General features: G+C 49.8%; 1 protein-coding gene across 3 annotated transcripts in view; it reads left to right on the forward strand.

Moving 5' to 3' along the window:
* TSC22D1 (TSC22 domain family member 1) overlaps nt 1-11187 on the forward strand; it is a 124768-nt gene extending 113581 nt beyond the window's left edge. For 2 of the 3 annotated variants that reach the window (XM_073580289.1, XM_073580290.1), the window contains exons 2-3: nt 4616-4667; nt 9458-11187. In XM_073580289.1, the coding sequence (XP_073436390.1) occupies nt 4616-4667; nt 9458-9733 (328 nt within the window). In that variant the 3' untranslated portion in view covers nt 9734-11187. Of the gene's footprint in view, nt 1-4284; nt 4506-4615; nt 4668-9457 lie in introns of those variants that run through there. The other variant, XM_073580291.1, reaches the window with a different exon arrangement.
* The last annotated feature ends 3304 nt before the right edge of the window (nt 11188-14491 follow it).

Here is a 14491-nt window from a genome sequence, read left to right on the forward strand (position 1 = left end):
GCGATTTTCCCGCGGAATGGAATTCCGGAATTCTCGCGGTAATTTCCGCGAGAGTTCCGGTACGTGTGCACTTAGCCGAAATATAATAAACACAGCTGGACTCCAGTGAAGGAGTAGAACCATCCCAAGGAGGATCACAAGGAAATGCACAGCATGTGACTTAAATGAGTGTCTCAGCAAAGAGTCTGAATACTTATGTCCATGTGATATTTCAGTTTTTGTTTTTTAATAAATTTTCTACACTTGTTTTTTTTTTTTTTCAGTCAAGATGGGGTGCAGAGTGTACATTAATGAGAAAAAATTAACTTTTTTGAATTTACCAAATGGGTGCAATGAAAGAGTGAAAAATTTAAAGGGGTCTGAATACTTTCTGTACCCACTGTATTCAGTTCACCCACTATGATAAATATATATAGCGGCTGTGCATCTGCTGCTCTAATATAGTAATAGGGATATTTCTCACAGCATGGAGCAAATGTCGCATAAACACAGTAATTAGTGGCAGTTTCCGCAAATGCCTGTATGCACTGCTAGTGGGAATGTGAGCAACTTTGCAGCGCTGGGCCGCTCTCGTATAAGCGCGCGCTGGGCCGCTCTCGTATAAGCGCGCAGTAGGCCACTGTACTTGGACACACAGTCAATTTCTATACTGTGCTCCAGCATTCTCAGCACCAATCTTGGTCTAGCTTATGGTTTTTTTTCTCCACAATGTTCTTTTAGTGACTTGTTTGTAGATGCTGACATTATTCAACACGGGAATATCTGCGGTCATAGTGGAGCTTAACAATTTGTAAAAATGACATTTAAGAGCAAAATACATCATGGAAAAATATGCAGGTTCCTTTAAAAAAAAATCCCAGCGGGGTGAGGATCCTCTACTCAGGACACCAATGACTGGGCATGAAGTAGATAGCCTGCTTATAGATCGTCTCTGCTCATGCACTATAAGGCTGTGTGCACACACTGCGGATTAGGTGCGGATTCATCCTCGCAGATTTTGTAAAATCCGCAGGTGAAACCGCAGGTCAAAATACCTGCGGTTTTACCTGCGGATTGCTCTGCGGTTTTGCCCTGCGGTTTTTCATCTACTCAATGGAGGAGATGGCAAACCGCAGCAGAATCCGCAGAAAGAATTGACATGTCAATTCTTTCTGCGGATTGAAAACCGCGGAAAATTCTGCATCATCTGCATTGCGGTTTTTGATTCCCATAGGGAATCATGGTACTATACTCCGCAGCGGCCAAAACCGCTGCAGAACCGCAGCAAAATCCGCAGCGTGTGCACACAGCCTAATAAATGAACGTGGATCCTTGTTTCCAGTTGAGTCTGATGACCGTGGCCTACACAGCGGCACGCCCCCTGCCTCGTACAGCGGCACGCCCCCTGCCTCGTACAGCGGCACGCCCCCTGCCTCGTACAGCGGCACGCCCCCTGCCTCGTACAGCGGCACGCCCCCTGCCTCGTACAGCGGCACGCCCCCTGCCCCGTACAGCGGCACGCCCCCTGCCCCGTACAGCGGCACGCCCCCTGCCCCGTACAGCGGCACGCCCCCTGCCCCGTACAGCGGCACGCCCCCTGCCCCGTACAGCGGCACGCCCCCTGCCCCGTACAGCGGCACGCCCCCTGCCCCGTACAGCGGCACGCCCCCTGCCCCGTACAGCATCGGTTCATTCAGTATTTTTAATGCAAGTATTTAGAGTAATCATTTAATACTGAAGCCAGGATGAGCAGTGATGGCTGCTGGCGGCTCCTGCCCCTTCTCCTCTGTCCGCATTCTGCTTATGTCGCGGACAGCTGAACCGCTGATTTGTTTAAAGCAAATCGGTGACTGGAAAAACTGTGCTGAATGACCACATTCTTCTCAATGGGGTGGTCCGGCAGCATGTCCTGGATCGCCAGGCTAAGATTACTCCAGGCAGTATTGTAGTGTGTTATTAGTAACGGGACCCTTTGTAGGCTTCAGCTGTGACTATTTCTGTCTCTGAAAGGGGTTTTCTGGAACTTTGATATGCTCAATCATTAGGAATGGTGACATCAGTATCAGATCGGTGGGGGTCCGACTCCTGCTAACCTGGCTGGTCGGTGTGCTGGAGCACAGTATGATACTGCCGCTCAAGTAAATGGCACTGGACACCGCCTCTGTGAAGTCTGGTTATCAATGTCTGGAAAACCCCTCTAGTGTCACCTTAGCCATCTGTTTGTGTAAAACTTCATGTAGCTGGGGTACTAGAAGTTATAGAGGGCAGTAGAGCGGTCTACCCTTTAGGCTAGTACACGTGTGTGTAAATAGATCGATCTCCCTTTGAGACACCCCAGACCAGCCATGCGCTTGGTTATAATTTAGATCTAGACCTTTTTACCCGAGGTGTTACCGATTCATCCCTCCTGCCACCCTTTCTACCATCCTGCTCCCGACCCTCTGAGGAGTAAGGCATTCCTCCGGAGCAGCATTCCTTGTCCTGGCTGCTTCTCTCAGATACAGTTATGGAAATACAACATCTGACTGTTCTCAGAACTGCCGACAAGCAGATTAATTTACTTATTAGCTTTGGGGAAAACCTGTATTTTACCAGATGAAATCCATGTGCTTTCTATACTTAGGAGTCCGGTGGGCGGTCCTAATCGCTGATTGACGCCCTTTGCTGTATATGTACCAAATAGAAAAGAATAGCCCAAGTCCTGAACACGGAGGACTGTGAGGACTATAAAACCTACATGAGAACAAATCCTCCAATTGATTCATTTAAAAACATAAATTTTATTGAACCTTGTCTAAAAAAATGTAAAAGGGATGACAACACAGCTAAAAACAAGGAAACATCGAGCAGGAGGATGAATTCTACCAGGTATAGAGGAACTTGCAATGAGATCCCTAAGTGATAAATAACAGTAAAGTGCTGTTAATACAAGGAAATCAGGGCTCAGCCCCACCCTATATCTCGCCTCATCCATTTGCTGTGCATTGTTTGTGGAGCCTTTCTGTTCCGATAGTAGCAGCCCAGCTCTGTGCTGCACGGTGGGTCTCAGCCCTTATTTCCTTGTATTTACAGTACTATCTCATTGCAAGTTCCTCTATACCTGCCCTTATTGTTGGGTACAATTCATCCTCCTGCTCGATGTTTCCTTGTTTTTCCTGTGTGTTGTCATCCCTTTTACATTTTTAGACATGGTTCAATAAAATTTATATGAATCAATTGGAGGATTTTTTCTCAAGTAGGTTTTATCTGTACCGAACAGGACCGCCCACTTGACTCCAAAGTGTAGATACAAGATGGCGCCCACCTGCTGAGCTCAGACAGGACTGCAGGGCCAAGGTGACCGGATCGGCGGTGTGAGGTAGGGGCGTTGGGCGCTCTGCCTGTCCTCTGTGTACAGAATATTTCATGAGTGCTTTTAGAACACAACGGTTTATTTTAAGGACCAGTCACCAGGTCAAAATTGTCCTTACTGTATTCCCACCCAGTGTAGCAGAGTGATGCCCCCACTCTTTATTTAGTAGTAAGTTTTATGGTCTTTGCTCGGGGGCGTGGCTCAATTCTCTGGGGCGTGGCCTCAGGCTGCTCCGCCTTGTTACCCTGCGAAGACCATACAGATTCACTTAATGATGACACAATGCCTCCGACTCGGTGTGGCGGGCACTGGAGCAGCGGGAATAAGGCAGTGGCAGTAATTGGCCATTTTTGACCACCTGGTGACAGGTCCTCTTTATAAGCCCTCCAGTGTAGCCGATCCCTGGTTTGGGAGGGTGGGGGCCGCAGACAGTCATCATTTGGGGGTCTCTGGCCCCCCATATCCAGCTGTGCCTCACCCTTCTCTGCCTGGGCTGGTTTCTGGCATCAGCAGTACACAGTGTGCTGGATGGGGAGGCTGGTGATTGGCGCTGGGTACTGGCCGTACCTGTGTGATTAGAGGCCTGGCCCAGTGCCCTCCTCCTTGTGCCGCAGCCCCGGCTCTTGCCCCCGCTGTGTCGGCAGCAGACCCCGGCGATATTCCGGCAGTGCAGCGGGATGTGCGGTTCTCGCCTGCCTCCACCAGAGGGCGCTGCTGCGCCGTCCATGCCGCTGCTGTCGGAGCTGCCCGGGGTGATGGCAGTGGCCAGTGTGCAGTGACGGAATGTGCCGCTCCGCTGGCGATGGTCACCTCCGCAGCTGTCTGCGCCATCACTCACCACTATCACTCACTGCTCGCTGCTGCCTGCTCTCCCGGGCAGGGAAGGGTGGCGGGTGGGCGGGGCCGAGCCGGGCGGCAGCCAATCAGCGCGCGGCTCGTGTGTTATGTAATGAGGCCGGCGCTGAGCGGCGCCCGGAGCGCTGAGCCGGGACATTCGCTCCCACAGCAGCCTCAGCACCACACGCGGCCGCTCCATGTCTCTCTCCGCGGCCCGCTAGCGATGTAGAGCGGCGGCCGCCATGGACCTCGGCGTGTACCAGCTGCGGCACTTCTCCATCTCCTTCCTGTCCTCCCTGCTGGGCACAGACAGCGCCTCGGTGACTCTAGACAGCAGGTAATGGCGGCACCTGCCTGCTCCCGGGATGTGTGTGATGGCGGCGGGCTGTCAGTGCGGCGGCGGCCGTGTGATCGTGTACTAACGGCCTCTCTTCTGCTTTCTTCCAGCGCCTCCGGGGCCAGTGTGGTAGCGATCGACAACAAGATCGAGCAAGCCATGGTGAGTACGGGAGGCGCAGGCAGAGCCCCCTTTGTTATCGGCTCCTTACACATCCCTGTTACTAGGCAAGAGGAGAAGCTTCAACTCCCGGCTATAAATAGCTCGCCCGCTGATTGGCCCGCGCGCAGTCAGTGCAGGGGGCGGGGTGGGCTCCTCTGACGTCACTGACGGAGAAGAAAACACTATGCGGCAACCTGCTCGGCTCAGACCGGCTGCAGCCAGTGTAGACCGGGCGGCCGCGCTCCCCGGCTATTGTCCTCACACGTCCTGCTGCCCCCACGGCAGTGTACGGAGCCCACACCGAGCCGTGTCTGCAGCCTGCGCACAGCAGCCCCACATAGACGGCATTCAGTGGCCACCTGAGCCGCGCAGCAGCTTCTTTGTGGTCCTCCTGGAACTGACGGGTCACGGTCTGCTCCCCAAAATATTCCCGGCTGTCCTGTTAGTGATTGCTGGGTTACTGTTCATGGTGGCATATTATATAGCTGGGATGGCAGCAAGAATCAGAGGCTCATTGTGCCAGGTATATGTATCAGACAGCTGGCTGGTGACCACAGGGAGAGACCTGACTAGCGTGCTGCACCGCGGCCAGATTCCCCTCCACCATCTGACCACAGGGAGAGATCTAACTAGTCTGCTGCACCCCGTCAGATTCCCCTCCATCATCTGACCACAGGGAGAGACCTGACTAGTCTGCTGCACCCCCTGCCAGATCCCCCTCCACCAACTGACCATAGGGAGAGACCTGACTAGTCTGCTGCACCCCCTGTCAGATCCCCCTCCACCAACTGACCATATGGAGAGACCTGACTAGTCTGCTGCCCCCCTGCCAGATTCCCCTCCACCAACTGACCACAGGGAGAGACCTGACTAGCCTGCTGCACCGCAGCCAGATTCCCCTCCATCATCTGACCACAGGGAGAGACCTGACTAGTCTGCTGCACCCCCTGCCAGATCCCCCTCCACCAACTGACCATAGGGAGAGACCTGACTAGTCTGCTGCACCGCGGCCAGATTCCCCTCCACCATCTGACCACAGGGAGAGATCTAACTAGTCTGCTGCACCCCGTCAGATTCCCCTCCATCATCTGACCACAGGGAGAGACCTGACTAGTCTGCTGCACCCCCTGCCAGATCCCCCTCCACCAACTGACCATAGGGAGAGACCTGACTAGTCTGCTGCACCCCCTGTCAGATTCCCCTCCACCAACTGACCACAGGGAGAGACCTGACTAGCCTGCTGCACCGCAGCCAGATTCCCCTCCATCATCTGACCACAGGGAGAGACCTGACTAGTCTGCTGCACCCCCTGTCAGATCCCCCTCCACCAACTGACCATAGGGAGAGACCTGACTAATCTGCTGCACCCCCTGCCAGATTCCCCTCCACCAACTGACCACAGGGAGAGACCTGACTAGCCTGCTGCACCGCAGCCAGATTCCCCTCCACCATCTGACCACAGGGAGAGATCTAACTAGTCTGCTGCACCCCGTCAGATTCCCCTCCATCATCTGACCACAGGGAGAGACCTGACTAGTCTGCTGCACCCCCTGTCAGATTCCCCTCCACCATCTGACCACAGGGAGAGACCTGACTAGTCTGCTGCACCCCCTGTCAGATCCCCCTCCATCATCTGACCACAGGGAGAGACCTGACTAGTCTGCTGCACCCCCTGTCAGATCCCCCTCCATCATCTGACCACAGGGAGAGACCTGACTAGTCTGCTGCACCCCCTGTCAGATCCCCCTCCATCATCTGACCATAGGGAGAGACCTAACTAGTCTGCTGCACCCCCTGCCAGATTCCCCTCCACCAACTGACCATAGGGAGAGACCTGACTAGTCTGCTGCACCTCCTGTCAGATTCCCCTCCACCATCTGACCACAGGGAGAGACCTAACTAGTCTGCTGCACCCCGTCAGATTCCCCTCCATCATCTGACCACAGGGAGAGACCTGACTAGTCTGCTGCACCCCCTGTCAGATCCCCCTCCACCAACTGACCATAGGGAGAGACCTAACTAGTCTGCTGCACCCCCTGCCAGATTCCCCCTCCACCAACTGACCATAGGGAGAGACCTAACTAGTCTGCTGCACCCCCTGTCAGATCCCCCTCCACCAACTGACCATAGGGAGAGACCTAACTAGTCTGCTGCACCCCCTGCCAGATTCCCCTCCATCATCTGACCACAGGGAGAGACCTGACTAGTCTGCTGCACCCCCTGCCAGATCCCCCTCCACCAGCTGACCATAGGGAGAGACCTAACTAGTCTGCTGCACCCCCTGCCAGATACCCCTCCACCAGCTGACCACAGGGAGAGACCTGACTAGTCTGCTGCACCCCGTCATATTCCCCTCCATCATCTGACCATAGGGAGAGACCTAACTAGTCTGCTGCACCCCCTGCCAGATTCGCCTCCACCAACTGACCATAGGGAGAGACCTAACTAGTCTGCTGCACCCCCTGTCAGATCCCCCTCCACCAACTGACCATAGGGAGAGACCTAACTAGTCTGCTGCACCCCCTGCCAGATTCCCCTCCATCATCTGACCACAGGGAGAGACCTGACTAGTCTGCTGCACCCCCTGCCAGATCCCCCTCCACCAGCTGACCATAGGGAGAGACCTAACTAGTCTGCTTCACCCCCTGCCAGATTCGCCTCCACCAACTGACCATAGGGAGAGACCTAACTAGTCTGCTGCACCCCCTGTCAGATCCCCCTCCACCAACTGACCATAGGGAGAGACCTAACTAGTCTGCTGCACCCCCTGCCAGATTCCCCTCCATCATCTGACCACAGGGAGAGACCTGACTAGTCTGCTGCACCCCCTGCCAGATCCCCCTCCACCAGCTGACCATAGGGAGAGACCTAACTAGTCTGCTGCACCCCCTGCCAGATACCCCTCCACCAGCTGACCACAGGGAGAGACCTGACTAGTCTGCTGCACCCCGTCATATTCCCCTCCATCATCTGACCACAGGGAGAGACCTGACTAGTCTGCTGCACCCCCTGCCTGATTCCCCTCCACCAGCTGTTCATGGGGAGAGACCTGACTAGTCTGCTGCACCCCCTGCCTGATTCCCCTCCACCAGCTGTTCATGGGGAGAGACCTGACTAGTCTGCTGCACCCCCTGCCTGATTCCCCTCCACCAGCTGTTCATGGGGAGAGACCTGACTAGTCTGCTGCACCCCCTGCCCGATTCCCCTCCACCAACTGACCATAGGGAGAGACCTAACTAGTCTGCTGCACCCCCTGCCAGATCCCCCTCCACCAGCTGACCATAGGGAGAGACCTAACTAGTCTGCTGCACCCCCCTGCCAAATACCGCTCCACCAGCTGATCATGGGGAGAGACCTGAATAGCCTACTGCACTCCCCTGCCAGACACCCCCTGTCAGATTTCCCTCCACCAGCTGATCATGGGGAGAGACCTGACTAGTCTGCTGCACCCCCTGGCAGATTCCCCTCCACCAGCTGACCACAGGGAGAGTCCTGACTTGTCTGCTGCACCCCGTCAGATTCCCCTCCACCACCTGACCATAGAGAGAGACCTGTATAGCCCGCTACACCCCCTGCCTGATTCCCCCCACCACCTGACCATAGATACCTGAATAGCCTGCTGCACACCCTGCCAGATTCCCCTCCACCACCTGATAACAGGGAGAGACCTGACTAGTCTGCTGCACCCCCTGCCCGATTACCCTCCACCACCTGACCATAGAGAGAGACCTGTATAGCCTGCTGCACCCCCTGCCTGATTCCCCTCCACCAGCTGACCATAGGGAGAGACCTGACTAGTCTGGCGGAGCCCTGGTCAGATTCGCCTCGACCTGCTGACAATAAGGAGATACCTGACTAGTCTGTACCCTCTGCTAGATTCCCCTCCATCATCTGACCATAGGAATCGACCTGACTATTCTGCTGCACCCACGGCCAGATTCCCCTCCACCATCTGACTATAGGGAAAGACCTTACAAGTCTGCTGCACCCACGGCCAGATACCTCTCTCACTGCTGTGGTTGGTTAAGGGGTCTGACACTGTACGCACTCACAGGGAGAGACATGTCAGCCCAGATCACACCAGTCTGGTCATGTCATACAATTTTCCCCGTCTTAAACTACGTTTTCTCTGAGACGCAGGATAAATCTGGCTACAGTTGTTTATAGGGCAGCATGAATCTAATGGTTTCTCTTTTAAAGTGTCCATACACCTTTGATAGCCCTCACATTAATATACAATCAGCCAATATTTCTCCCTACTCTCTTACACATGTATGGTCTGTTAGGCTGAGCATACATTTTTTGATCTGAATGGCAAGAGGAGTATCTGTTACTGTCAGACTCTTCTGGTGGCCACTCATCTCCTTTGAGAACATTTACATACTCAATTATTTTTCAAAATAAATGTATGGCCAAACATCACTTACTAATGAAATTGTCTGGTTTTGCCAACATCTATAGCCGTCCTTATTCCTAAGACAGGAGGGTATCACTGAGACCTACCAACCTTTCTTAGTTCCTGGTTTAGTTGGTTAAAGCTGACGGTTTGTCACATACCTTAGTTCTACTGCATGTATAGCATTGGTTGGTATCGCATGGCCAGATTTTTTTCACTGAGGTTTTGACACCGGATAGATCCACAAGAGGACAATGTATAAAGGACTGATGCTTCTTTAGTATTCCCTCGTCCTTTTACTCCTAACCCACGATTGTATTCTTCCCTTTACCCAATTGCATGAAATCCAGCCTGATTGTTTGGTATGTAATGATGATCAATCTCTCCATTTTAGGACTTGGTCAAGAGCCACCTCATGTATGCAGTCAGGGAGGAAGTTGAAGTCCTCAAGGAGCAAATTAAGGAGCTGAATGAGAAAAACTCTCAGTTGGAACAGGAAAACAGCTTGTTAAAGACCCTGGCAAGCCCAGAGCAGCTCGCCCAGTTCCAGGCTCAGCTTCAGAATGGTTCTCCTCCCTCCTCCTCATCTTCATCATCATCGTCCCAGCCTGCAACAAGCACCACGGCACCTGCACAGCCCACCTTACAAAGCTCAGGCCCATCCGCATAGCAGATTTCTTCACAATACCTTACAAATGGGGCTTGAGTCAAGTTGACTTGTCCAGCGAGCATCCATTTCCACCATCCTGACAAGTGCTGAATAGTTTTGTTACCATCAGGTCTTATTATTCTGGAGAGCCCTGTGTATAATACCATCTGATGGTAACATGGTTTTGAGTGCTTTAAGAGCTTGGAGTTTGACATTTACTGAGGAGGTGGCCAGAATCTCGGCCTTCTTTTATAGCTATGAAGTGTCCTAATAATTTCAGTGACTGCAGAATCCGCCAGATTCCCTTGGATGTGCCTCTTATCTCCACTTATTTAATAAGGAACAGGTAGAAATACATGCCCCCCCACTCTGCTATGGCTACCCACCCGCTTGGTTGCAATCATCCAGTTTTCAGTATTAAAGCACCGTCTCACTCCACCTCCTGTTGAAGCGTGTTACATTGGGACTGGTCTGTGGACTACAAGCGACTCTGTAAATACATGGATACTGCATTGTATGCGAGCTGTGATTCCTTAAAGAAAAGTTGTTTGTTTTTTTAAAAATAATTTTATTGTATTTTGCCCATAATGTGCACGGCTGTAAACAATGCAAGTATGGTTGGGCTTGGCGGTGAGAAAGCAGTGGACTGGAAGTAACTCGAGGTTTTCACTCCTCGGCAGCGAGGAGGAAGCTTTTCTGCCACATCGGCACATTCCTAGTGGGTAAAGGTGTCATGAAGTCCCTGGTGATCGACCGATGGTCAGCTGAGCCCTTGATTTGCAATATCTCGTATTATTAGGATTGGATGCACTGATCCGTTATGAGAAGATGCTGTTGGAAATTAGGAATATTATTTCAATGAAGTTTAATTGCCTACTGTATATTTGTGTATGTAGTGTAAGTACGCTGTAAAATAGGAAAACTTGTAAGTACTACTTAGGTTGTACAGATTGAAATTTAGTGGTTTCATTGGCTGAACTGAATTTTTTTTTTTTTTTTTCTTTTTAAAGCTGCTACCCTTTATGTTAGAGGAACTGTAGATGCAGGTTCTCCTGGCACTGAAGGCGAGAGCACACCCGCACAACTGTTTAGGGGGCGACTTAGACAACCGGTGGAAATACAAGTCTCACTACATGCGCTGTCCAATATTGCTTGGCGTAGCATGCTGAGACTTGTGGTTCAACAAAAGCTATTGAGTCACAGTTGATTACAATCTGGCAGATTCATGCCACGTTTAGTGTCTTTTATTGGATTTGCCTTGGCTGGAGTATCTTTTTGAAGTAAAATCCAGTTCACTGAAGTTTATTTTTTTTTTGTTTAATCACTCCAGATACTGACCACTTTCTGCTAACATGGAATATTTGAGCTGTAAGGTAGTATGCATATGTCGTGCATGTTCTCTAAACAGTTGTAACACGTCATTGTATTTAACTGTTGCACTTGTCAACTTTCAATAAAGCATACATTGTTGGTAACGCAGAGTCGGAGTACTTCGGCATCGCAGAGGGGCCCATGACAAATGGAGCCGCCCCGTCTAAAGGGAGTTGGCCACAGGGTAGTTTATTTCTCGTTTAGACGTCCATCCAGCCATTCAGATCCCTCGTTCTTCTGTGCTCAGGCTCACAAGTAGAACTTTTCCTTGGAAAATGTGCTGTGCTGGCATATTCCCGAATGCAGGGAGTTCAGGCTGATCGCAGTAGATTTATTATGAGGCCCAGCTTTGCTTAGCAACAGCCCTCCTCCTCCATCACCGGCCATGAAGGCTTTCCCATGCAAACAGCCTGCAGGCACATGAAGATTACATGGAAAATGTTGCGTGGTTTTACAAATCCTTCAGGGGCTGGAGCGCGTTGGCATGAGATCTTACAGCCTATTACAACAGCCATATTATATGGGTTTCAGCCATTTCTGAGGATTTTTTTCCGTACCTGATTTAGTTTCAGAATCCTTTACTATATTTGGCCGGCTGCCTTTTTCCATATCCCCCGTGCCTTCTATTTTCTGTCTTCTCAGGGTGTGGTGACCAGACGTAACCCATCGTTTCTTGGCTATTTTCAGCATTTTGTTATTTTCCAGTGTACACATTTGTGTACTTGGTGTTGGTTTGGGAGCATATATACGTTTTTAGCCATGACCTGTATGTATAAATGTGTTGTAAGGCCCTATTCACTTATCCTGTGACCCTGTCTGCTCTAATTTTATCCCTGCTCCCTTGAATTCTCCATTTGTTTTTTTAATCCCCCATATAGTTTCAGAGTCATGGGGCGTTTTATTTGGTGCTAATTTTTAGGGTCTTTACCAAGCAGGCGTTGCTCACTGGTTTCCCTCGTGTCTTTAGGCCGCTCTGCATTATTACCCTGTGAGCAAACCCACCTTGGCGAAAACCATACAAATTAGCAATAAAAAGGCTTGTATCTCTGGATCAGTATCGTGGATTTAAAAACAAAACGCCCAGGACAGTACAAGTTGACAGGACACAGTACAAATAAAGCGGTCGCTCTTTTGCCGAGAAGCCTTTTTCCGATGGTGAAGAAGAGTCTGACATAGATGTGCACCAAGCCGAATATATAACCCTTTATAATATAGGAGGTATATTAAATCATTACATGTACGCAGCTGTAGCAGCAAAGGCCAGGTTATCGGATTCTAAATAACTCTTGAGAAAGCTTCATTAAATCTCAAATGCTGTAAATTGGAGGAAAAAAAAACTAATGCATCTATTCTCTTCCCAAAAATAAGATTTTTCTTTTTCAAGAATTTGGTCTTCGTGCAGTCAGAGGAAAACCACTAAGACTCAAATATTTTTTTTCTGGCCACTACTGCTGGAATAACCCAAAATATTGCACCTGCATGTAAATTTTTTTTTTTTTTTTTTTTTTTTTTTCTCCATCGCTCCCAGATGAGGATTTCCTATCTGGATTACAGCAGATTAGACGTCATACTGGTATTGGTATAGATTTGAGATGATTTTCTACAGGATCATTGTTCAGATCTTCATTTTGTGAGATCGCATTCTTTTCTAATCTACTTCATTTTGCACATTTCAGAAATGGCTGGAGTCTTCCTAATGTCAGTGACTCCCTTCGTATCTGCTGCATCTATACTACCTCGGCAAAGGTTACTTGCCTTGCTATACACAGGATGGCTCACTAGCCTAGAATTAGAGGGGGTTGGCTGGCTCATGTTATATTGCCTTCTTTAGTACATAAAGCAAAATTGAAGAATGTTTTTCTAAAATAAATGCTATAAATATGCTGGAAATGAGGCAAACCAATGACATTTTATGACCCCTCCGATGTGAAGGTCTCCTTTACTGCAATGTTTTATTTCTGTTTTTATGATCTCAGAAACAGAAATGGCTAATGGACATGTGAACAAATCCTATATGTGAATGTTCAGAGTATTAAAGTATTTTCATCTAGGATTGGCCACTTCTGCCATCAGCCTAATGCATGATTAATCATGGCGTGTAATGAAATGTTTGAGTGCTCACAGCTTCGTGACAATGAACATTACTCAGCTATGGATTAATGGACTGACCAGACACAAGGGCCTGAGACTGCCATTACGTGGGTGCTGGGACATGAAGTAGCCGACATTTCTTCCAGGTGAGCGGTCTGCTGCAGAGATGACGTATCTCCATTAATGTATGATCTGTGAAGAATAGTTATCACGCTTTGTGAATATCCAGCAAGAAACTTGCATCATTATGAAGCCTGAGACCCTATATACAGGAGCGGGTCGCTGCCCACACTATTGCTGTTGTCTGATCTTGCTCATTGTGTATTTTTATTACAGAATGCATAAGCAAATATTGCTCCATTTATCACATGTATGGCCACAATAATGTGCAGTTGGGTGACTGAGTATGCATTGTTACCTGGAATAAATAAGGGTATTGTGGGATCAGGGACTGTCCTGTAATATGCAGTGTATGGTCTGTTAAGTGGTTTATGTAACGATATGCAAGGAATGAGCTACTTCTTTGTAGTTTATTTGTATAGCGCCAACATATTTCATGGCGCTGTACAGAGACATCACACACATCAACCCTTGTACCAATTATTGCTCACAATCTAAATCCTAATTGCCGGAGTCTTTGGAGCTTGGAGAGAAAACTGGAGTAGAGTGAGGAAACCGGAGTGAACATGCTAACCTGCAAGGGAAGGGTTAACCACGGAGCCACCATGCTGCACATACAGGTTGTAGTGTTTGTATACATAGATTTTGTCTTTATATATAATGGCAAAATATGGTATACTTTCCTTTTATTAATTTGACTCAGTCAAAGAGGTTATCCAGTCTAAGAAGAAAAGTCTGCTGATGGCCAAATCCTGACAGTGTGTTATGTACACACCGCGATTCCTTGTGAGGCTGGCCAGTCACGTGACTACATGTATGCGATTTCAGTACTTAAGGTCACATGCCAGCAAGACTTTTCTGCTAGAATATTAAGAAATGAAAAACTCCTGATTTTTCTTAGCCTGGACAATCCCTTTAAGGCCGGGATCACACTACCGTGCGTGATGCGAGAAACTCGCACGAGTCTCTCGCATCAACACCCGGCGCTGCTGCCGGCATTCAGGACCGGAGCTGCGGCTGCATAGAAATACATGCAGCCGTAGCTCCGGTCCTGAGTGCCGGCGGCAGTGCCGGGTGTTGATGTGAGAGACTCCTGCGAGTTTCTCGCATCACACATGGTAGTGTGATCCCTTCCTAATAGATACTAATGAGAAGATGCATGAAATAAATCTGCATTTTGCACTCATATCAAAATAG

This window comes from Dendrobates tinctorius, unplaced genomic scaffold (genome assembly GCF_039654945.1).
Source record: "Dendrobates tinctorius isolate UK_male_01 unplaced genomic scaffold, ASM3965494v1 ptg000064l, whole genome shotgun sequence".
Classification (NCBI taxonomy): Eukaryota; Metazoa; Chordata; class Amphibia; order Anura; family Dendrobatidae; genus Dendrobates; species Dendrobates tinctorius.